The sequence below is a fragment of the Ceratotherium simum genome, chromosome 4 (assembly GCF_057802395.1).
Source record: "Ceratotherium simum simum isolate JZ-2026a chromosome 4, ASM5780239v1, whole genome shotgun sequence".
NCBI lineage: Eukaryota > Metazoa > Chordata > Mammalia > Perissodactyla > Rhinocerotidae > Ceratotherium > Ceratotherium simum.
In genome coordinates this window covers 88,565,962-88,589,928 of record NC_141903.1, presented here as the reverse complement: position 1 = coordinate 88,589,928, position 23,967 = coordinate 88,565,962, and the positions used below count along the sequence as shown (strand labels likewise).

The 23,967-nt window shown below is 43.7% G+C and overlaps 1 protein-coding gene across 3 annotated transcripts in view; it reads left to right on the top strand.

The window, feature by feature from the left end:
* The window catches only part of PDE8B (phosphodiesterase 8B), a 202,337-nt gene that overhangs the window by 7,667 nt on the left and 170,703 nt on the right, over positions 1–23,967 (top strand). Inside the window, exon 1 of one of the 3 annotated variants that reach the window (XM_087430141.1) lies at positions 6,235–6,286. The exons of the other annotated variants lie outside the window; for them this stretch is intronic. Within the exon in view, the coding sequence (XP_087286267.1) occupies positions 6,266–6,286 (21 nt within the window). The 5' untranslated portion in view covers positions 6,235–6,265. Of the gene's footprint in view, positions 1–6,234; positions 6,287–23,967 lie in introns of those variants that run through there. 3 annotated transcript variants of the gene reach the window in all.

Below are 23,967 nucleotides of genomic sequence, written 5' to 3'. Positions count from 1 at the left end.
CTCAAACTGAGATGGGCAATTTTGATGATTGTCCAAAATAATGGCATTTTTTAATGACCACTTAATTTATTGTTTATGTTTCGTGTTTAATGACTAATGATATTAAAATATGTCCAGTTATCTTGTTTGGAGACCTCTAAGTTACTGCTGAAAACATATCCTCCTCTTCAGTTCACCCTCCACCTTGACTCTGCCCAGACATTTTCTTACTCACTTGGGCTGCTATAACAAATACTATAAACAGGGTGACTTAAACAACAGACATTTATTTCTCACAGTTCTGGAGGCTGGGAAGTCCAAGATCAGGGTGCTGGCAGATTCTCTGCCTTGTGAGAGCACTCTTCCTGGCTTGGAGAGGGCCATCTTCTTATTGAGTCCTCACATGGCAGACAGCAAGCAAGCTCTGGTCTCTCTTCCTCCCCTTATAAGGACACTAATCCCATCATGGGGGCTCTACCCTCATGACCTCATCTAAACCTAATCACCTCCCAAAGGTCCCACGTCCAAATACCATCAGGGTTAGGGCTGCATCATAGGAATTTGGGGGGACACAAACATTCAGTCCGTTAACAGACATGTTTCTGTCATTTCCTCTGCTCCTTGCCCACTGCTCTCTCTCCCCATGACCTCAAAGCCCAGGGGTTGGAGTGGGAGAGAGGAAGCCCTCTTCCTAAGTGGGAAGTTCCCTAAGTGGGAACCCAGCTTAGCCACTTTATTACGTTTTTGCTCAGTTTGTACCTTCCTCCTCTCTACACCTGTTTTCAACAGCCTCAAAAAGTTAATAAACAAGTTTTACTATATAAATAAGCTGATATGTTAAATAAATATGTATATTTAAAACATATTTTAAAATATTCAAATGTGTTCCAGAGTTCATTTTTAAAAATAGGTGTTGCCTTTATCATACAGTGGAAGTCTTGGTAGTTATTATGTTTTAATAGAAAACACAGCTCTTTGAACAAGTTGCAGTATAGATTAGTTTAGATTCAGTTGTTGCTAGCTTCTTCCCCATTTTCCCTAGTCTCCCATTGGCATATAAAATCCAGCTTTTATTTATGATTTTGATGCTTTACTCTTTTCCATCAACTACTTTCACCTCCCCGTTTCTGTCTCCTTAGGGACAATTTACAGAAAAATAGTTTAGAAGCTTGTGATTTCTATAATAAAAACCAGGAGACGATTTTACTTTTGGATAATCTGTCAATGAAAGACGGAATGTTGCGTGGTTGTCTCATGCCCAAGGTGATTCAAATTTTCATGTATGGTTTGTACATCTTACAACAAGATATGTAGAACAGATGTAACAATATTAGCCGTTGTTTAAGTCCTTGCTATTTGCAGAGCAGTCTATATATATTGTTTCACCTACTCTACACAAAAACACTATGAGCTACAAATTATAAATGGGGAAAACGAGGCTGTAAGAGGTGGAATAAACTGCTCAAGGTGAGCACTGAAATTTGAGTACAAGATTGAATCCACCTTGAAGGTTCTTATCCACTGAGCTTTATTGCCTCTCACACAGGCCTGAAGGGCCAAGACTGGTCCTGGAGCTGCAGGGTTATTTAGAGCAGAGAGGTGATCACCAGGTGGTGGTGGTGGCGGGTACTCAGGGGGCCTTGTGGGTGAGGTTTTTCCTCTTATATATCCACTGTCACCCCTTCTGTTAGCTTGAACTGGAGTGCTGTTTTGAGGTGAGTGGGGAACGTAAGATGCATACAGAATTGGAGAAGCTTTGGCAGAACACATTGTCATTATTTTCACTGAACACGTATGTGGCACTTTGTACGTATTGTACAAATATTAGCTGCTAATAATCTTGTGGTTGCTATCACTTCTGTTTTGGTAATTAAAATGAGATTTTGATGATTTAGATTTATATATTTTTGAAACATGTAGTTATTTTTTGTTGGAAAATGTATCCCCCTTTCTAGTAGATTGATTTGGCCAACGTAGGCGACTAACTGGGTATATATAGAGATGCGTTATCCTAAAGCGAGCTGCCACAGACCTGGGTTTGGTCTGCGTTAGTTAGATTTCCAAAGGAGACGACAACACGATAGAATCCTGCCAGTTGAAGGCCCAAGCTGGAGTGTGGGTTCCATGACTGTTGGGCCTACACAAAGCTTCTGCCTTCGAAGGTTAGGGCCTTCATGTTGTCTGAACGTGGTTCCATGTGGGGTTCTTCTTTGGTGTAAACCTGTAACCTGAAGCCTTGGTCTATAATTGGGCTTAAAGCCATCTTGTATAAGCTCTGTTGGTTTTTATATTGCTGCGTTTCTGGTGCTGTCAGATGTAGTATGTTGTTGGGCAAATGACACACTGTAATTCTAAGACCCGTTTTCTCTCAGATAGGAAGGTGTAATGATTAGCTACAGGGACCCAATTGCCTGTGTGAGTCACAAAAACTGGGAGAAGGCCCTGAATTTTGGAAATTTTGACGGGAAGACACATGAGAGACTCTTTAGCAACCTATAACACCAGGTAACATGTATAAAAAGAAAAGCACTCTTTTCTGACATCAGAACCACAAATCACATTAAGCTCTGCACCTGGAAGGTGAGGACGCGTTCAGGATAGCCGGGGCTTTTGTCTGCTCCAGGGTTCCTGTGGAGGGAGCTTCAAGCAAGAGCAATGGCCAAATGGAGAGGAGAGTACCAGTTTATGAAGGCCGGTAATGACCCGACAGCCCACACCTCACCTACGTGTGGTCTTTGGGCCATACGAGACTCATCTTCATTTTCCGCTTAAGAAACTGATCAACACCCTTGGCCTGGAAACTGGGTGACTCTGAGGAAAGCAAAAGCCACTCTGCTGGTTGACGCTTCCGAAGCCTCAGTAGTGTTTCAAGCTGAGCCGTAGCTGGAACTACAAGTTTCTCTTTTCCCCACAATCTCATACAAACTCTGCTACAATATTTCCCCTCCAGAGTTCCCTCAAGAGAGAGTGATACCCAAAACAATGATGGCCAAATAAAGACAGAAGAGAGCAAAGGGTCAGCTTTGTCAGTGGCTGGGCAAGCACTGGTTAATGTCACCTTCCCGGAGTCCACCATGTGCATGCGAGGACATGTGCACCTGCACACACACACTCACACCCTCACACACTCTCCTGCTCTGGGTGAGACAGGAGGCTTAGGTAGACAAGTTTGCATGAGGCTTCAGACTTCTTCCTCCCAAATCTATAAGGCTGGATCTGCAAAGCCAATTCCGGAACCCCCTAATCCACTGGACCCCCACAGACCCTTCTCTCCCTGTGGTCAGCCTCTCTGTCCATCTATTCAGTCACACGTGGAACCCGCTGTGGGCTTTCCAAAACCCAGCACCTTTCTCTGCAAAGATCTGGCCCATTAAGACTCTGATCAAGGAGCCTTCTTCCCTTTGGGAGGAGCTGGTGAGGGGAAGGGAGTGTGGTCCATTATTCACACCTCCCTAAGGGCAGTGGCGGGGAGAGGTGTTGCAGACACATGCTCCCCTCCCTTTTGTTTGTTGAGATTCTCAAGAAAGTAGAAGGATGTGGGGCAAAGGCCAGAACCTCTTCTGTGTGTCAGAGGTGGGAACTTGGAATCCAAAAAAAAAAAAAAAGAAAACAGGAAATGCTTTGAATTAATGTAAAAAGCAACTTTCACTTTTGTATGTAGGTTACATGACAAAAATACTTTGTGAGGCATCTAATTGGTATTGGGAAAGGATTTTCACGTTAAAACAATGTTATACGTGACATTTAGGTTTCTAGGTTAGCCCAAAAAAGTATTTAGCCCGTTATGTAGCTGGAATATATTTACAGTGTTAAAACAATACTGCTGTGAGAGATAAATAAAATTGAATTAGAACTAGTGTTTCATTTGTACATGTGTCCTTTGAGAGAAGCGGGTTTAATTAGAGGGTGATGAAGCAGATGAGGGAGAACCTGGGAAGTTCCCTCAGGGAGTAGTTATCCTCGGTGATCAGTGATCCTTGGTGCTCTGAGGAGGTGAGGGGCTCAGGTGGTGTATCGCCCCACATCGCTAGGGAGAGAGCTGGGGTGCAGGGAGCCAGGTGGCCTGCCCACGATCACACAGCTAGGGACTCAGGCGGCTCCTGCTGAGCTGTCCTCCTCTTTGTGCTATTTCACCTCCAGTGGCACTGAGTGGGTGCGTCTCATTTCTTTGAGTCGCTTATTTTCTGTTTCATCTACAGATATTTCAGTGTATATCTTTTACCTCTAATAATTCTTTTTGTTTTACTGCAAAATCATTATACACCCCAATTTAATGACTACTATCTTAGTCAGTTCGGGCTGCTATAACAAAAATACCATACACTGGGTGGGTTAAAAACAACAGAAATGCACTTCTCACAGTTCTGAAGGCTGGAAGCCCAAGACCAAGGCGCCCCAGATTCGGTGTCTGGTGAGGACCCGCCTCCTGGTTCACATAGGGGGCAGGCTTTTCACTCTGTCCTCACTTGTCAGAAGGGGCCAGGGAGCTCTCTGGGGTCTCTTTTATAAGGACATCAATCTCATTCCTGAAGGCTCCACCCTCATGACCTAATCACCTCCCAAAGGCCCACCTCCTAATACCATCGCATTGGGGGTTAGGATTTCAACATATGAATGGGAGGGGGGGCATAAACATTCAATCTATGGCAGTTACTTAATATCAACCACATTTTTCTAATTGTCTTATTATTTTTTATAGTTTGTCAGTATCCAAATAAGTTCCACTCATTGCGATTGGTTGATATATCTCTTAAGTTTCTCTTAATCTAGAGATTCCCCATCCCTCTCTCTTTTTTCACTTGCACTTAATTTGTTGAGGACCCTGGGTTGTTTGTCCTGTAGATTTCCCCCCAGTCTGCATTTTGCTTTTTGCATTCTTGGGCTGCGTCTCACATGTTTCCCTGCCTTCTATGCTTGCTAGATACTTGCAGTGAGATTTAGAGGTTTGATCAATTTTAGGGGGTGGGAGTGGGGCAAGAATCATTTTAGATGATATCCTGTTCTCACATCAGGAAACATAGTGTTTGGTTGTCTCTTTGCTGTGGTGCTAACCAGTATCAACGCTCATTGCTTACATCCATTCATCATTAGGGCGTGTAAAATGGTGATATTCTCATTCTATCATTTTTCTTCACTTATTAGCTGAAATGTCTCTAGAAAGAGAAACTTCCTCTCCCTAACTAGTTTGTTTCCCTGGGATACAGTTTATATAGGAAAGGCAGGGTAGATGCGTGACTCGTTCCTCTTATCTCCTGATTTGAAAATAATGAGTTGACTCTGAAGCATTCTCCTAAGGTGACAAGGATTTTTTTACTTGTTTTTTTTTGTTTGCTTGCTTAGTGTCACACATACATTTGATGTGTGTTAACTCGTTGAGTTTTTATACTTTGGGAACTCAAATTGCCCATTTTTGGTTGAAGAGAGCTTATTTAAGTTGGCGAGTACTTTTCGTGAAGAAATAGTTCCAGCTAAGTTGATTAAATTATGTCCTTATTCTAAACATGTTCTTTGTAGGTGAGGACTCACCGACCACCTAGAGGTAGAGGCACATCTTGGTGCCTGCCTGGCCATCCCTACTCATACCAAGCCTCAGGCATCATGGAGCTTTTGAGAGGAGCCATTGCACAAGGCCCCACTGCAGCTCCTTTCCTAGAATTTTTGTGACTACAAAAAGGCAACCTGGTGTGATGGGAAGATACTCGCGGGCCCAAGCTTGAGATGCAGCTCCGCCCTACACAAGCTTTGTGACCTTGGAGAAGCTGCATAACTCCCCCTCCTAAGGTGGGAATAATGCAGCCATCAAAAGGATTGGCGCGAGTATAACAGATGTACAGTCCCTGTAAAACTTCTTGGTTCTCGTGAATGTGTGTGTGTGTAACTAAGTCTTCGAAATCCGGAATCTTAACAGGGCATCTCAGTATGAACTAGCACATTTCAAGTGCTTGATGGCTACATAATAGCTATTATAACGGGAGAAGGGAGAAAGAAAGCAAAACTTCAAGTAAGAGTTATAAATCAGTCAATTACAATTCGACATTGTAACTTGACAAGAAGTATAGCGCAGTAGTTGTCTCTTGGTTCTCAGCTCCATTCCTGCTTTTCTGTATCCTCCTTTGCATTGTATAGGGCTAGAATTCGACAGACTGCATCTTCTACATTCCTTTGCCAGCTGGTCTCCTCTTAAATTCTGCAGTAGGAGGTACTGGTAGGAAATTGGGATGTGGGAGAAAGGAAGAGCCAATGGTGGTGGCTCCTGCTAAGTGGCAGTGGTACAGCGTTAGCAGTGATGGTGCAGTGCCGCAGGCTGGTGAGTGTGGGCTTGTGGGTGCAGCCCAGGGCGTTAACCGTTGCTGATCTCTGATGTTACCCTTTCATCTTCTTAGTTTCTCCACCTCACCTCCATCTTCTCTTTGCTCTTCATACCTTCCAACACCTTGTAAACAGTTCCCTACACTGATCCCTCTCTGCTTAATACGTGTAGAGTGTTTCTGTTTTTCCAGCTGGACACTTGGGGTCTGAGGTCAGAGAGAACTGGGTTATAATCTCATGCATACCACTTACTTAGTTCTGTGATGTAACTTAGTTATTTTTCAATTTCTTCCTCTCTCTAAGGGGGATAATAAAAATACCTATCTCATAGAATTGTTGTGAGGATGATATAATTAATATGTGTAGCATTGTTAGCTTTGAACATAACTCTCAACAATATACAAGCAAATTTTTGAAGGCTCTTCATTTAACATTTTTTATTATGGAAAAGTTCAAATGTGTACAAAAATAGAGCGAATAGTATAATGAAGCTTCATGTAGACACCACCCAGCTTCGACAGTTATAAAGTTAAGGCTGTTCCACCCACTCTCCCCCCTACTCTGGGATTATTTTAAAGCAAATCTAAAATTATTTCAGCGTGTAACTCTAAGAGGTAAGCACTGTTTAAAAGTCAACCATAATACTATTAACGTACCTAAAATTTAAAATAATTCTTTAATATTATCAAATACCAAGGCAATGTTCAAATTTCCTTATCTCATAAATGTCTTTGTTTAAAAAAATTTGTTGTTTGAGTCATTTTGGGGATAAGATCCACCCACTGTTACTGGCTGATATGTGTCTTAAGTGTCTTTTCATCTGTTGGTCCCCCTTCCTCTCTTTTCCCCTTATGATTTGTTTGTTGCAGAAACTGGATCATTTGTCTAGCAGTCTCCCACAGTCTGCATCTTGCTGATTGCGTTCCTGCTGTCACAGGCGCCACGTTCTTCTGGTCTTGTCCTCACTGTAGATTGCTAGTTAGAGCTGAAGGTATATTGGTTGGATTCAGGCTTATTTGTTTATTTATTTTGACAAGACTACCTTACAGGTAGTGTTGTGTACCTCCATCAGGGGGCATGTAAGGTCTGGTCCTCTCCCTTCTTGTGAGGTGATAGAGAGGAGGATAAATTTTTATTTTTTAAATTGAGAAGTTATTTGATGTTTGGATGAGGCAGATGTGGGAGATGGAACAATCTGGAATGATGCCCAGGTTTTGGCTTAGTTTTGGCAGAACATCCTTGTTGGAGACCAGGGGAAAGAAGAAGGGGAGAGGGAAAGGAAGGGTGGAAGGAAGAAGTCTATAAGTGTGTATGTAGGTCTATAAATTTAGTGATTGGTTACAGGAGAGCTTAACTCAAATACTCTTGACAATGTTTATGTTCTTAATTTAATCAATGTAACTATATAAATTTACTTTCTAGTCAGACCATATGCCTCAGTGATAGGAGATAGAATCAAATACAGAATTCATTTTCCTTGCAAACAGTTTGATAAAAGAAAAGTTAGTGTTAGAATTTTAGTAAGCTTTGATGCCAGGGTGAGCCCCGGTCCAGTCCTGTCTAGTGCTGTTATAATCTGGCTCTTGTGTGCAAATGGTACCATAGAACACCAGGTGTGAAGTGTTATGTCACTGACTTTTTCTTTAATTGAGGTATAATTCACATAACATAAAATTCACCATTTTAAAGTGTACAATCCAGTGGCTTTTAGTATATTCATTATGTTGTGTAATCATCACTACTGTCTAATTCTAGAATATTTCCATCACCCCCAAAAGAAACTCCATACCTATTAGCAGTCAGTCCCAATCCCCCCCTTCCCCATCCCTTGCTAACCACTAATCTGCTTTCTGTCTCTATAGATTTGCTTATTCTGAACATTTCATGTAAATAGACTCATACAGTATGTGGCCTTTTGTGTCTGGCTTCTTTCACTTAGCATGATATTTTCATGGTTTGTCCATGTCGTGGCATGAATAAGTATTTTATCCCTCTTTATTACTAAATATTATTCCATTGTGTGAATATACCACGTTTTATTTATCCATTTATCCATTGATGGACATTTGGGTTGTTTCCACTTTTTGATTATGAATAGTGCTGTTATGAACATTCTTGTACAAGTTTTTGTGTGGATATATGCTTTCATTTTCTTTGGGTGTATACTAGGAGTGAAATTGCTGGGTCATATGGTAAGTCTAAGTTTAACTTTTTGAGGAACCACCGAACTATTTTCCAATGCACCTGCACCATTTTACATTTCCACTGGCGTGTATGAGGGTCCCTATTTCTCCACATCCTCATCAACACTTGTTATTATCTGTCTCTTTGATTATAGCCATTCAAGTGGGTGTGAGGTAGGATCTTATTGTGGTTTTGATTTGCTTTTCCTGGGGGCTAATTCAGGGTTGTTTTTAGGAAATAACGAGATACCATAGGTGAAGTCCGATGTGAATTTGGGTCTCAGTTCTCTGCTACACATTTGAATCACTGCCCTGACTGCAGTCTAAGACAAGTCTTTGGTAGGATCTTGAGGAAAGGCAAGAGACTTGGAGTTTCAAGAATCCTTAAGCGGCACTTTCTTTTGCTGCCACAGGAGGCGCTACTGAGCACATGTGGTTCAGATCTCACACTAACAACTGACAGGTCACCATTTTCACAAGTCAGGAACTAAAGTTTAGATTTGGTTCAGAAGCTTAATAGGAATATCATTGAAAACACTGGAATGAAATGTGGAGCCAGGTTTCTGGTTTGGGCACAATGAGCCACACAGTGTGTGTTGGTTCTTGGTATTTGTTTTGCTAATTTAGAGGGAATAGTGGTACAGATAATTCCCAAATGGTGGCTCATGCAAAATTCATGTGTAGTTGTTTTGGAATGCATTTTCTACATTCTCATTTGAATGCAGATGGAGCTGACGGTATGGAAATTCGCAATACAGCAAACAAAACAAGCCAGGCTGTGAAGACCCAGCTCAAAAGGGCTTGGGGAAGGTCTGTGGACACCTGCCCGCCCTCCTTTTCCAATTCGTCCTGCTTCTTATTTTGATTTAGTAGCTTTGCTTTGTGGATGGACATAAGGTTCCTAAGGAAACATTCTGTTTCTCTTTAGGCTGCTCTTCCCTGGTTAGAGCGGAATGAAGTGGATTTAGGCTTAAAAGGAGCGAGTTTCAAATCCCTTGCTTTTTCTAGTTTCTTTTGTATGATAATCAGAGAAGGTAGGAATGATACTAATGGTAATAATGTCAGAAGGGAGCTGTGTGACAAAAGGTTTTGCTACAGGTTAATTCAGAATTGATGGCAATTGTCAAAGTTGTATCAGTCAGGGTCCCAGGGGAAACAGTTCACCCCCTCCCCCACCCCGACGGTTCTAACGAAGAGACTTCACTGGAGATTCTGCTTCCAGAGGTGGGAGCAGAGATTAGGGAAGGCAAGGGACAGTGAGGTGCCCCAACTGGCAACTGTGTGAAGTCCTCACCAGCCCTAGGGCTGAGGGAGAGGAAAGAGCATTGCTGGCTGTGGGGCCCCTGGCAGGAGCTGTACTCAGGAAGGCACACGCTATTGCCAGGCCGGGTCACTGGAGCGGGGAGGAGTAGGGAAGAAATGACTCAACCCCTCTCTCTCCTCACCCTCCGCTGCCCTGCCAGTGCCTCCTGTTGGCTGCACCCAATGTGAAACCAGCTGGAAAGGGAGGCTGGTGGTGCAGGCTGCAGGGGTGAGCCCCCCGGGCTTGGAGCGGGGCAGACAGTGGACAGGGGTGGTAGTTTGCAATTGGAGACCAACAATCAACTATTTTACGGTAAGCACATTCTAGTTTTTGTTAATTTTAGAAGGTGTTATTTTGGAGAACTTTGAGAAATAGTGCAAGTATAGAAAAACATCCATTTCTCATTTTAAAAAATTCCACTGTGTTTCATATTTACTTATGCAAAAGCTTCTTCTCTTTTAGATGGTACACTTTGTTATGAAGTCTCTTAAACTTTGTACTCTTTTCTTATTTTCCCACTACATTGGTGCATATCATTGTTCTGTGAGAAGCCTGAAACAGAGAGGGAATTTAGTTGAGGGTTTTGTAGCCCATAGCTGAGGGGACGGTGCAGTGTGGTAGGGCCAACCTGACAGCTGGGTGGCTCCCTGCAGACGTAGCTGGGATTTATTTTGCTCCAAACATTGATGAAATAGACCGACTTGAAGTGTTTGTGGTAACCGAGTGTCATCATGCGTGTGGTTCTCCTAGGTTTGTGTAAAGGGCGGACGGAGGTCTGTGTCTCTGGGTGCCTGCAGGGTTGCTAGGAAATGATTTTCAAAGTGCTTCATGGTGATGCAGTAGGTTGAACTTTTTTGTGATGCGTTGTCATGGAAACCAAGTGCATCATTGCCTTGTCTGACTAATTTATCTTTTAATGATAAAAAAAATTGTAATCTAGGGTTAGCATATAAAAAACAATACAGATGTAATGAAAAGACCAAGAACATTAAGGAGACTACTGCCAGAGGTAGCACAACTTGTGAATCGGAAGATTTCACTGGCAGTGTAGTTCGCATTGGTCAGGGCTTGGCTGCGTGAAGTGATGGGAGCTAATCAGCTTATTTTCCTTCTTGTCTTTGGAGTAAGATAACCGTGATTTCACCCTGTGGCTCACTGCCATGGGGTTCTGTTAGTGACCCCAGCTCCTGAGCGTATGTGAAGTGGAAGGCAGCAAGCACACGGCCACTGTGGGTCTCAGCCAGGTCACCAGGGTGCTGTTCTTCGGTTGGTGGTTGGTTTTATGTCTCTCTTACTCCCTGCAGCACCCCCACCCTAAGAGCAGGCTGTGGGGTGACAGGGATAGCCCTGCCTTTCATGAGGGCCTGTTGTATGGAAATGGTGCCCTAGGCTTGCTCTCTCTGCTCAGCACCTGGACCCCCACTCCCCTGACCTCCTGTGGTGGTAAGAAGGGCCCTCCAGGAAGAGAGAGCCTCCTCGTCTGTGGATGAGGACACAACCTTCTAGCATTTCAGGTACGATGGATGCTGCTTATCTCTTCATAACTAGCTTGTTAGGATAAACTCGCAAATGAAAGCCCTTAGTCAGGATAGGAAACTAACCCGAAAGGAGACCTTTTACTGGATTTAGTAGTTCACCTGCCTCCATGGAGATTAGCTCCTGGGTTTTCATTCCCCGCCCACAGCTGTGTGTGTGTGTCTGTGTGTGTGTGTGTGTGTAGCAGACTTTTGTTGCATTGAATTAAATCTCATTTGTTTTAGACCTTGCCAAAAAATCTTTTATTAATATTTCCAAGTTTAATATATGTTTGAGTTTTTTGCATTTAAGGGGGAAAAGTTTGACTCTAGGCATGAGTCTTATGATTGATAATGGAAACAAGCCAGTTTAAATCAGTATTTCACTGAGTGGCATTTAAGGCCCAAATCTAGTTTCATTCATTCATTCATTATCATATATTCACTGAGTGCCTACTTTGTGCGAGTGCTTCTGGTGCACCTGTTATGTACAAAAGAATGGTCAGGGGCCAGGAGCCAGGAGGTACTCTTAAGGAGCTGAATGCAGAGGCTAGCCAGAGCCTGAGGCCTGTCCAGAGTGGCTGCCACCAGGAGGATGCCATCTGGCAGCCATATTGGGATCCCCTCGCTGAGGTCCCTGCATTCCCATGGCTTGCTCCTTATAACTTTGGCTGTTTCCCCAGTTCCAGAGTCTTGGCTGCAGCTCTTGACGACAGCATGATGCACGTGCCCAGGCTTCCATATGACCTTCCAGTATTGACCTTCTGTAGGGAATGTCACTTTTGTTGGTAAAATGGCCCCCAGAGCCCAGTACTGGAAGGACTGGGGGGCTCTTGCCTCCCTCCCATGGCGTTTGTCTCCTGCTTTGATCCCCACTGCTTCCATCTCCCTGTGGGCCTCAGGGTGGGAGTGGGGCCCTCCTCCCCACTTGAATAGTCTGGCCAACTCTGCACCTAAGGTTCTGTCCGTGCTTCCCCAGCGTGGAGACGGGATAAGACTGTCATGTTCAGGAGGACTTCAGTGAAGACTCGGGGATGACCAAAGAGAACAAGCAGAGTGACCACTCCGAAACTAGGCCCTCAGGTTTGCTCGTGGGTGCTGGTGCCTCTTGTCCTGTCTATCGGAGACTGCAGTCTGGCCTTCCCCACCCCCAGTGCCTCACCATGGCAGTTGATCTTCATCTTCCCTCCTCCAGAGTCCTCCCAGGATTCCTAGACCCCTAAAGTCCAGCTGAGGCTCAGACCCTCCCAGGATGTATGTCATGTTTGAGAGTAACTGGTTGAGAGCTTTTGCTCTGGAATCCAGCTCCCCTCTTGCTAGCTGGATGTCGCCTAGGCTGTGTTCTCCTCTGTGTGATGGGGTAGGAGTAATGCGTATCTTCTCCGGTAGTAGTGGGGAGTAGATGAGAACACGTGAAGTGCTCAGTGGAGCGCCTGACACTTGGCAAATGCTGTGACCTTCACAGTATTGGAAAGGCCTCCCCTCTAGTCATCTCTCCTGCTGGAAGGGCCATCCTTAGCTCTCCTGGCCTCAGCACAACTATGACAGCCTTCATCCCGCAGAGGAGCCCACAGAGGCTGAGAGTCTGTCGTTTACCTTACACCATAGTGCCCTGGGGCGCCTTGTATCACAGAATAAACTCACGGCCCCACCTTCCTTCCAGTATTTGCCTATATGTTGTGATTGTGTGTGCGTGTGTGTGAGTGTACACTCCAAGTTCGGAAACATGAAAGTCGGGGCACAGACTACACATTGGCTATATTTATTGGTCTTTTATCATGTCATTTGATTGATGAAGGATTCAGAGTAGCCTTTGCTGTCAGTGTCCGGCATGTTACCCCCATTCCCTGTGTGTCCCTCAGCGCTCGGCCTGCCAGCATGGGAGTGAGACTCTGGACAGTGCTGTGCTCTCCCTGTTAGGGACTCACTCTCTTGCAGATCCAGGACCAGAGACCGCAGACAGGGCATTCATTCATTCAGGTGGTTACACAGTGTTTGTTGAGTGCCTACATGTCTGCGGTCCAGGGAATGCAAGCAAGGTCCTTGTTCCCACAGAGCTTGTGTTATAATTCATTCACCGTTTTCATTCACTTAACACACCTTGAAATTCTATGTTCATCTTCCCACAAACAAGAAATATTTCCTTCATATCCTTCTCTTTTTTCACCTACACTTTCATTAATTTGTTCAGCAAATTTTGATTGGGGGCCTAATTTGTCAGGCAGTGTTCAAGATACCAGATTACAGCAGCAAAGAAAAAGGCAAAAGTTCCTAACTTCTTAGAGCTTACATTCCAGCTGGGGGAGACTACCAATAAAAAAATAAGTAGGTAAAATATAAATATTGTTATGTTCTGAATGTTTGTTCCCCTCCCCCCCCCAAATTCATATGTTGAAATCCTAACCCCAGTGTGATAGTATTAGGAGAAGGGACCTCTGGGAGGTGATTAGATCCTGAGGGTGGATCCCTCACGAATAGGATTAGTGCCACACAGAGCTTCCTCACCCTCTTTTCTGCCATGTGAGGACTTGACCAGAAGTCAACAGTCTGCGACCCCTAGGAGGGCCCTTGCTAGAACCCGACCCTGGTGGTACCCTGATCTTGGACTTCCAGCCTCCAGAACTAGGAGAAATAAATTCTGTTGTTTATAAGCCACCCAGTCTATGGTACTTTATTATGGCAGCCTGGACTCACTAAGACAAATATGTTTGTTAGTGATAAATGTTAGGGAGGAAAGCAATTCAGAGAAGGGGAGAGGAAATGACCTTCTAAAATAGCTAACACTTACATCACATTTCACTGATGTTAAGATGTGCTTTTTCAAAGAACATTTTTGCAGTTCTGAAATTGGAATGCACCTCATAGTTAATGGTATTTACTACTTTAATTGACACTATTTCTTTAAGTGGCAGGTAAAATAATGGTATGTGTTATAATGCAGAGCATCTTAGATTTAATAACTATGGCAGCCCTCCCCATGTGCCAGGCACTATTCTAAGCGATTTACGTCAATTCATTGAATCCTCACAACAGCGTTATTAGGTTGGTACTATTATTATCCTCCTTTTAAAGATGAGGAAACCAAAGCCCAGAGAGATTAAGTAACTCGAGGTCACACCACCAGGATGTGGCCAAGTCAGGACTGGAACCAGGCCGGCTGACTGTGGAATCTGGGCTCTTAACTGCTGAGATGCTTTGCCAGAGAGGGTCTTCTTGGAAGGTGACTTTTGCGATACAACTTGAAAGAGATGAGGGAGTAAGGCATGTGGATATCTGGAGGAAGAGTGCCCCAGGCAGAGGGAGACCCTGAGTCTGGAATGTGCTGGGCATTTTGGGAACCACAAGCAGGCCTGTGACTTTGGAGTGGAATGAGTGAGAGATGAGGTCAGAGAGGCAAGGGGTGGGCACATCTGTGTCTGTTGTAAGGACTCTGGCCTTTGCCTTGAACCAGATGGGAGCCACGAGAGGGTTCTGACCAGAGGGTGATTGATTTTACTAGGATCATTCCACCTGATGCACTGAGAACAGTCTGAAAGAAGCAAGGTAGGAGCTCGTTGGAATAATTCAGGAGACAGATGTCAATGGCTTGGATGAGGGTAGCAGTGGCAGAGGTGGTAAGAAGTGGTCACATTCCAAATATATTTTGAGGACACAGGTGACGTAATTTCTGATGGATTAAGTGTGGGAATATGAGATAGTGATAATGATGATGATATTAAAAATAATAGCCAACATTTATATATGCTCTCTAAATACTTGACACGTTTTGTTTACTTAATTCAACCCCAGGAAGATCTAGGTACCATTGTTATCCCGAGAAAGGTCAGGAGATTTGTGTAGTGTCACAGTCTAGTTAGTGATGAAGTTAGGATTCTAATCCACGTGGTCTGGGTCCAGAGTCTATTTTCAACCACTACATTTTATTGCCTCTATGCTGAGAAAAAGAAAGGAGTCATGAGTGAACTAAGGTTTTTGCCCTGAGTAATTGAAAACCCCAATGTGATGATAAGTACTTTTTAAACAAGAGATGATAGTGGCCAGGTCAGGTTTGAATATGTTAAGTTAGAATTGCCTCATAGACTTCTCTATTGCCAGATGACTTCTTCATCTGGAGATGTTGCAAAGGCAGTGGAAAAATAGGGTTGGAGTTCAGAGGCAAGGTCCTAGCTGTTGACATAAATTTGAGAGTCATCAGTACATAGATGGCACTTAAAGCTATGAACCTGGAAGGGGTCACCCAGGGAGTGAGTGTGGACAGAAGAAGAGATCCGAGAACTGGACTAAGTCCCAGGGCATCTAGCATTTAGAGAGGCATTTTAGCAGCTACAGCAGCTCTGTTTTCTAAATGGTAATTCTGGACCTTTAAATGCAAAATCTAAAATGCAGGTTGGCCAAACGCTTCTGGTTTCTTTAGCAAATCAATGTAGCTTTGCCATTTCCTCAGAGAAATCATCCAATGGCTAATGTGAACTTTGCTTTAAGAACACATTATCCTGTGAGAGTCAGGGATGGTGGTTGGGAGCTGGCCTTGGCCATCAGACAGGCTTGGAATCCAATTTAGCCTTGTCACTTAAGAAGTGGTAAGAAGTGGTCACATTCCAAATATATTTTGAGGACACAGGTGACGTAATTTCTGATGGATTAAGTGTGGGAATATGAGATAGTGATAATGATGATGATATTAAAAATAATAGCCAACATTTATATATGCTCTCTAAATACTTGACACGTTTTGTTTACTGTGTGACCTTGGTCAAGCTACTGAACCTCTCTAATCTCCATTCCTTCATGGGTAAAATGGAGGTAATAATCATAGTGCTTATACGACACAGTTGCTGTGTGATTCAATGAGATAATGTAGGTAATGCTCTTCATATGCTGCTAAGCAATATTAGCAAAATATTGTTTTTGTATTATAAGTAAAATGATTATGCCTCTTTACCTCCACAAATTACTTTCAATCTGTTGAAATATATGGCATCTAACCACTCTTCTCCTCTCAATATTTTAATTCGTATTGAACATCAGTTAAGGTTCTTTCTTGAGATTCAAGAGCAATACACTTTGAACTATGATATGTCTGATAATGAGAGTATTTGAATAAATATTTGAATGTAATTGTGAGTTACTTTCAGTACTTACCAAAGAAGAGCAGCGACGTGTGTGTGCTGGAGTCATGGTAAGTATTATCACCCAGTCTCCTGGATGTTGCCTCCGAGAGCTGTCCCTCCAAAGGTGTTGTGCTAGCGAGTACCCTGGAGAAAGACCTCTTTTCAGGTGGCTGCCATCTCCTCTATTGATTGCAAGTCTTGTTTGCAACTGTCTTATTCTTCTCATCTTCATCCTTCATTTTTACATTTAAAAAAAAATCAGTATGTGTTTACTGAAATGAATAATTTCAGTAAATAATATATATTTACTGAATATATGTTCAGTAAGTAATATATATTTGGTAAATACAAGTGAAGTAAATCTCGTCACTTTCTAGGAAGTTTTTAAAACATACTTACCAAAATGATGCTTGGTTATAACTATAATTCAAAATGCTTCTTAAATATTTTATTCCTCTATATTTGGAAATCTGTATTTGAAAGGCAAAGTATTTTTATTTTGTGAGAATGCAAATCAGGAAGCTCTTAGAGGTAAGAATTATATATTTGTCTTTATTCTCTTTCACACACTTATTGGTCTTTTGCGTAAACTGGTACTAAATAATTGTTTGCTTAGTTAATTGAAATTCAAATGCTTTCAAATAATTTGTTGATGTGGGTGTAACATTTTGAATTGAATATTTTACTAGAACTATATTAATAACCAGCCCCCAGTGATGGAGAAGATTTTGGCATAGGATTAGCTGACCAGTGACAAGGCAGATGTACACTATGTTATGCAGTGGGTTATGCTGATTTTCTTTCTACGTGAGTAGAATCTGGTCTACAAGCCCTCCTATGAGACCTGAGTTTTAATTAAAATTTATTTATTTATTTTTTGCTGAGGAAGATTCACCCTGAGCTGACATCTGTTGCCAATCTTCCCCTTTTTGTATGTGAGCCGCTGCCACAGCATGGCCACTGACAGACTAGTGGTGTAGGGCCGCACCCAGGAACTGAACCTGGGCCACCAAAGTAGAGCATGCCAAACTTAACCACTAGGCCACCAGGGCTGGCCCTAATTAAAATTTAAATTGCCCATCTGAAAAACTCTCAGTTGAATGACTTAAACAAAATACAAAAAATGACTTCATTTTGACTTCTGTGCTGTCACTGGAGAGCTTGTTGAAACATAAGGATCACAGAAAAAACACTGATGAAGGAAGCAACATACTTAAACTTGGATGCCCTTGGAGAGACTGACATCTGAGTGCCGCTGTTGTGGTCCTCCACTCGAGGACCCCCTACAGGATGTTGTGTTCCCAGAGGATAATGGACCAGTGGTAGCGAGAAACAGCCATGCTTTAACAGCCACCCAAGGGGAGGAGCGTTCTGGAGAGACAAGCTGGGGTTATCACAGGAGCAAGAGTTCTGAGCAGGACTGTGTTGAACTTCTTCCGAGACCTTCATGGTAGATCTGAGGCTGGAGGAGCCCACGTCTGTCACAGAGACATGGGTAAAGTTTGTAAGTGACACAGGATTATCCAGTAAAGGAGAGAAAATGATGCTGACCCTCTAATTACGCAAAGAATTAGAGAAAAGAAAGGTGGCCAGATATCATTAGCAAAAGTGAGTTAGGAGAAGACAGATGTTAGCTGAACTTATCTGCATCAGCATGTTGTAAAGTGTGTTTCAAAGAACACTAATTGTGCAGGATATTAGACCAAGACAAACACAATGGTGGGAGGTCCAGAGCTGTCTGGAATTAAGCCATTTGTAAACTGTTAAAAGAAGTGAAATACATTTCTAATTTGGTAAAATAATAAGTATGATTTGGACATCCAGTTTATCATGGTTCAATTTTATTAGTGAGACTTCGGGAGAGACATCAACCCCTTCTGTTACGTTTTCTATTAAAATATCAATCAAATTTATTTTTGCACATTAGATTTAACGTTCTAAGAAAATTCAAACAGGAATTAGATGTACTTTTTAAATACTAATTATAACATGTTTCTTCTATTTTTTAAAAGTGGTCCCCTTTCATCAAGATTTGCAGTGAAATTGGTTGGAGAAGTTCATGGTGAAGTTTGTAGTTAAAATTCAACAGTCTGAGCCTAATTTTTTTGGGGGGTGGGGAGAGCTTCTCAGAAGATGCCTTCTGGAGCCGGCCCAGTGGTGTAGCAGTTAAGTTCATGCACTCTGCTTCAGCGGCCTGGGGTTCACAGGTTCAGATCCTGGGTGCAGACCTATGCACCGCTTATCAGGCCATGCTGTGGTGGCATCCCATATAAAGTAGAGGAAGGTGGGCACAGATGTTAGCCCAGGGCCAGTCTTCCTCAGCAAAAAAAAAAAAAAGAGGAGGATTGGCAACAGATGTCAGCTGAGGGCTAATCTTCCTCAAAAAAAAAAAAAAAGAAGAAGGTGCCTTCTATGATATAGCCATAGAATAAAAATGTAATAAATTTGGGTAGAGCCCTCTATACTACCAAAAAGAGACAATCTATATTTGGAATAAATTTTAAGCCTCTTAGCAGTTATCACTGCATTTGTTTGTTGTTAAAAAACATCTTTATTGTGGTATAATTTACATACCATAAAGTTCATCTCTTTTCAGTGTATCGTTTCTTGAGTGTATTAGTAAATTTATAGTTATGCAGACATCACCACTATCCAATTTTAGAACATTTCCATCACCCCTGAAAGATCCCTAGTACCTGTGTACGTTGAGCCTGCTCCCACCCTCAGACCTAGGCAACCACTGATCCTCTTTCTGTTGTTGGTTTTCCTTTTCTAGAAATTTCATAGAAATGGAATCATACAATATGTAGTCTTTTCTGTCTGGCTCCTTTCACTTTATATAATGTTTTTAAGATTCATCCATATTGTAGCATAAATTGGTAGTTTGTTCCTTTTTATCAATGAGTAGTATTCTGTTGTGAGGATATACCATATTTTATTCTTCTTTTCATCAGTTGATGGACATTTGGGTTGTTTCCAATCTTTTGCTATTATAGATCATGCTACTATGCACATTTGCGTACACGTTTTCGTGTGGACATATGTTTTCATTATTTCTCTTGAGTAGGTACATAAGAGTGGAGTTGGGTGGTATGGTAAGTGTGTATCTAACTTTTTGTGTGTGTGTGTGAGGAAGATCAGCCCTGAGCTAACATCCATGCCAATCCTCCTCTTTTTGCTGAGGAAGACCTGCCCTGAGCTAACATCTATTGCCAATCCTCCTCCTTTTTTTTTTTTTTTTCCTTTTTCTCCCCAAAGCCCCAGTAGATAGTTGTATGTCATAGTTGCACATCCTTCTAGTTGCTGTATGTGGGACGCTGCCTCAGCATGGCCAGACAAGCAGTGCGTCAGTGCGTGCCCAGGATCCAAACCGGGGCCGCCAGTAGCGAAGCGCGCGTGCTTAACTGCTAAGCCACGGGGCTGGCCCCAATGTGTGTTTAACTTTTTGACTTTGCTGAATTGTTTTCCAAAGTGCCTGTAACATGCTGCAGTCTCACCACCGCCATTGCATCCTTTTTTACTTGATTAAATGGTTAGTGTTTGGTCTGAGCTTAAGAGCAGGAATCAGGGAGTGGAAGAGGGCTGAAGGAGACCCTCCGCCCAGCACCACGGTGACGGGAAGGATGCTGGAGAGTCAGATTGCACTATGAGAGCAGAGGCGAGGATCCAGGCTTGAAGGTGGTAGCAAACCCAGAAACAATTTAGATGGACGGATGTGAGGCAGTTGGAATGATTTAGACTGGGGGCTGGGTATGCTGGGGCAGCTGATACCTGACGTGGGCTCCTGGGCACAGAAGGACTCCAGCTGGAGGTGTGGGCTGCACAGTGAAGCTCCAGCTCCCGAGAGGAAGACTGAGGACAGACAGAGCAACAGGCACTCAGCCCCTAACGTGGGCTCATGGCTGGCTGTAGTGCCTAGGCCCTCCAAATTCGGGCAGAGACATAGGGTCAGAGGTAGGGATGGGACCAGGTCGGGGAGCTGGGCCTAGGAAACCACACATGCCCCAGGGCTCCCGTAGGTCAGCTTGAAGTGACGACGCCGTATAGACGAGCAGTTTACCAGAAGTCCAGCTGGTGTGAGTGGCCCAGCAGGCCTCAGCTATGTGGACTAGAAGGTTGAGGATTTGATGTAATAATAACAATAATGATAATAATAATAATAAACAACCCACATTTATATAACCCTTCCTTTGTTCTAAGCGCTTTACATATATATTAATTTATTGAATTCTCACACCAACCCTATGAGAGATACTATTTTCCCGTTTTGCTAACCAAGACCCTAAAGCACAGAGAGGTTAAGTGACTTGCCCAAGGGCACACAACTAGTAAGTGGCTAAGTCAGGATTCAAACCTAGACTGGTGGCTCCAGAGGCCATCATCTTGATCACTAAGCTAACCTCCTCTCATTGTCATCCTTGTCACCCACGCCTGGGTCAGCTCAGGACCTTGTCGACCAGAGTGAGGGGCTGGGAAGCTAGAGCCGGGAGAGGAGAGACCCTAGTTGAAAGTTTAATACAAAAAAATCACACCGACATAGGCCGCAGATTTCACTGAGTGTACATGTAAGCATAGGTAAGGAGAAAATATTAAATGTAGAGGGAAAGCCTATGTGGAATATTTCTTAAATTGTTTAAAACAAAACTGAAAAACTCCTCTCTCAAGCTCTGCAGCTACTGCTGTAGTTGTGTCTAAGATAGTCCAATAACAATGGCCTAGAATGTTCTCACATAGGCTTTGCATGGTTTTAGCTACTCTCTGTTGGTTTCAATAAGATTTTCTCCTACCCTCCAAAGTAGCAAGATGTTGTACAAACAGAAGTTTAAAGAATGAATAGTATCTTATAAAATAACCTTTTTGGTTTTTTTGAAACATTAAAATAAAATAGAAAAATATCTTGAAACCAGAGCATCTCCATCAATGCTTTGTAACTTTTCAATGACTTTATATGCAAAATGTTAAGATTCCTTTAGGAGGCATGTGGATAATATCCTTCTTCGCCTCCTTCTCCTCCTCCTCATCAACAACGGGTATTTATTGAGCATCCTCAGTCTCTCTGATCATAAAGCAGACAAGGCTTGGTCCTTTAGGAACTTAAGAGTTCAGAGAATAGAGTGAGATGACCATCCTGGGGCCTCCTAGGCCTGTCTCATTCCGACTTTCTCCATGGTCTTCCTTTCGTGGGGAGGCTGTGTGTGTGCTTACATCTGTGTGCATTATCTCACGTGATCGTCACAGCAGCCCAGGGACAGAGGTGTGTTATTATCCTCATTTTGTAGACTAGGAAACTGAGGTTGAAAGTTTAAGTAACTTATCTGAGGTCATTGTGACCAGAAGCTCTGTTTTTACCACTATGTATTTTGTATCCCTCCTTCTCTCTCCCATTGCCTTTTTTCTTTCCTTCTCAACTGGTCATAATAGAAAAACAGGACTGTATTTTAGGTCATTTGATGGATTTATTGGACTGTGTGCTGTGTCCACTTTGATCTACAGATGGCTGAGTGTGTCCTGGGCCTGTGGGCATCGTCGGGGCCTCTCTGAGGGGCGGGGCCCAGCACAGTTAGGTTGTTCGTGGGAAGCCCCCAGCCATCCGAGGTCAGGGAGGGGAAATGAGGGCAGAGCCACACTTAGTTGTGTCTATTGGTGGGATCTGCGAGCTTCAGCTGAGGACCGAGTCCTGCTTGCTGTCTGTTTTAGTACAGCTATGACTTAAGAAAGGCTTTTACATTTTTTAAATAGCTGAAAAAAAAGTAGTAGAAGAACATTTTGTGACGGATGAAAATTATATGAAATTCAAATTTCAGTGAACATAAATAATGTTTTATTGAAACCCAGCCACGCTCATTCATTTCCATGTTGTCCATGGTTGATTTCACACTACAGTGGCAGAGGGGAGTGGTTGCAACAGAGACCAAATGGCTCACAAAGCCAAAAATACTTACTATTTGGCCCTTTAGAGAACAAGTTTGCCAGCCCCTGGTCTGCTGGGGGTGGTCGGAGAGCTGTGAGCTTCGGGAGGGAAGTGACTGAGCCTGTGAGGGAGGGGAGGCAGCGAGTAGCTTGCTTCCTGGTGTGGGCTCCTCAGACGGGTTTTCAGCCCCCCCCCCCCGGTTACCGCCTGTGTGACCTGGGGCAGGTTGCCTACATAGTCTGTGCTTCCATTTCTGTGTGTGTAAAATGGGGGTGATTATATTTATATGCAAAACACTTAAACAGTGCTTTGCATATAAATATAATGCACAAAAAGGATGATTAATGTTCATCTTGCGTCACAGGCATTTTCTCCAGGCCAGGTAGGACAGGGCCCTAGTAACCCCCAAACCTTGGCCTCTCGGGCTAGTGCCCCACCCTCAGAATTATGAGACCCTTTGGCTTCCTGAGACCCTCTGTCCCCAGCACAGGCCCTGGTGGCCCACAGGCTTTCTCCTCTTTCTTCTGGGCCGGCAGCTCCCTATCCCAGCCCCTCCGTGAGGCTCCTGCCTCTCCTCCGGGGCCCACTGGGAGTCATGACGCTGGCATTGCCGTCGTGTGCCGGGGCCCCCAGGGTCCGAAACTTGGGCTCTATCATTCTCACTTGGACCTCCCTCCATGTCATATCACAATGACTGCATCCAGATGGCCCTGGGGGGCTGCAGCCATGACCCTTAGTCCAGTGGGCAGGTGGAGCTGTGCTCTGTGGTAAACCCGTGTGTCCTGTGTGAGGGCTGCCCCACATATTCATCAGTATCTTTTTTACGGAGCACGTACCACACACCAGGCCTTGGGCTAGGTCTTCCACACACATCATCATTAATCCTCATCAAATCCCTGCAGAGTTACACTATACTCATCTTGGGGAGCGAAGTCATCACACTGGGATGAGTCCCTCTCCTGTATCTAGAGCAAAATGTGTCCCTGCCCCTCCCTGGGGGCCAGTGTTCTATACAGATTTGGTTTCCCTCAAGAAGAGTGGGAGTCATGTCCTCTGCCTGATAACTGTGGATCCTTTCTGCCCCCGACCCTTGGCTGCCTTAGCCCCCATAACATGAAGTGGATGTTCAGTAAGTGTTTGCTGTCCAGGGAGCCAGGCAGGGAGATCTGAGGTTACAAATAGGCGAATAGAGAAATATTCAAGTCGTGTTCCCCACGTAGTGTTGTTGGGTTAACAGCACGTCTAGGCCCCGCCTGTTCTTGCCCACTGGACATCTGGGAAGATGGAGGTGCAGAGGGGTGAGGTGACGCTCCCAAAGGTATGGGCGGTCTTCAGCTGGGCTTCCAGACGCAGCTCTGACTCTGACGCTAGAGTGTTCTTGGCAGAAGTGCCTGTTTCCTTCGCGCTTCCATCCCAAGGGCCTGGAATGGCCCTGGCTCATGGTAAGCTCCCCACAAATGTTGGTGGAAGTCATAGCGAGTATTGTTGTGGCCAAGGTGCTGATGAACCGGGAGCTTCGTATCTGGACAGGGAGCAAGGGAGAGAGTGTAACTATGTGCTGCTTTATGTCCTCCAGAGTGAAATCAAAACCCCAAATTAAATTAGCTTGTTTAATGAGCTTCAGTGTCTTCCCCATCCACAGCATGATCATTGGCCT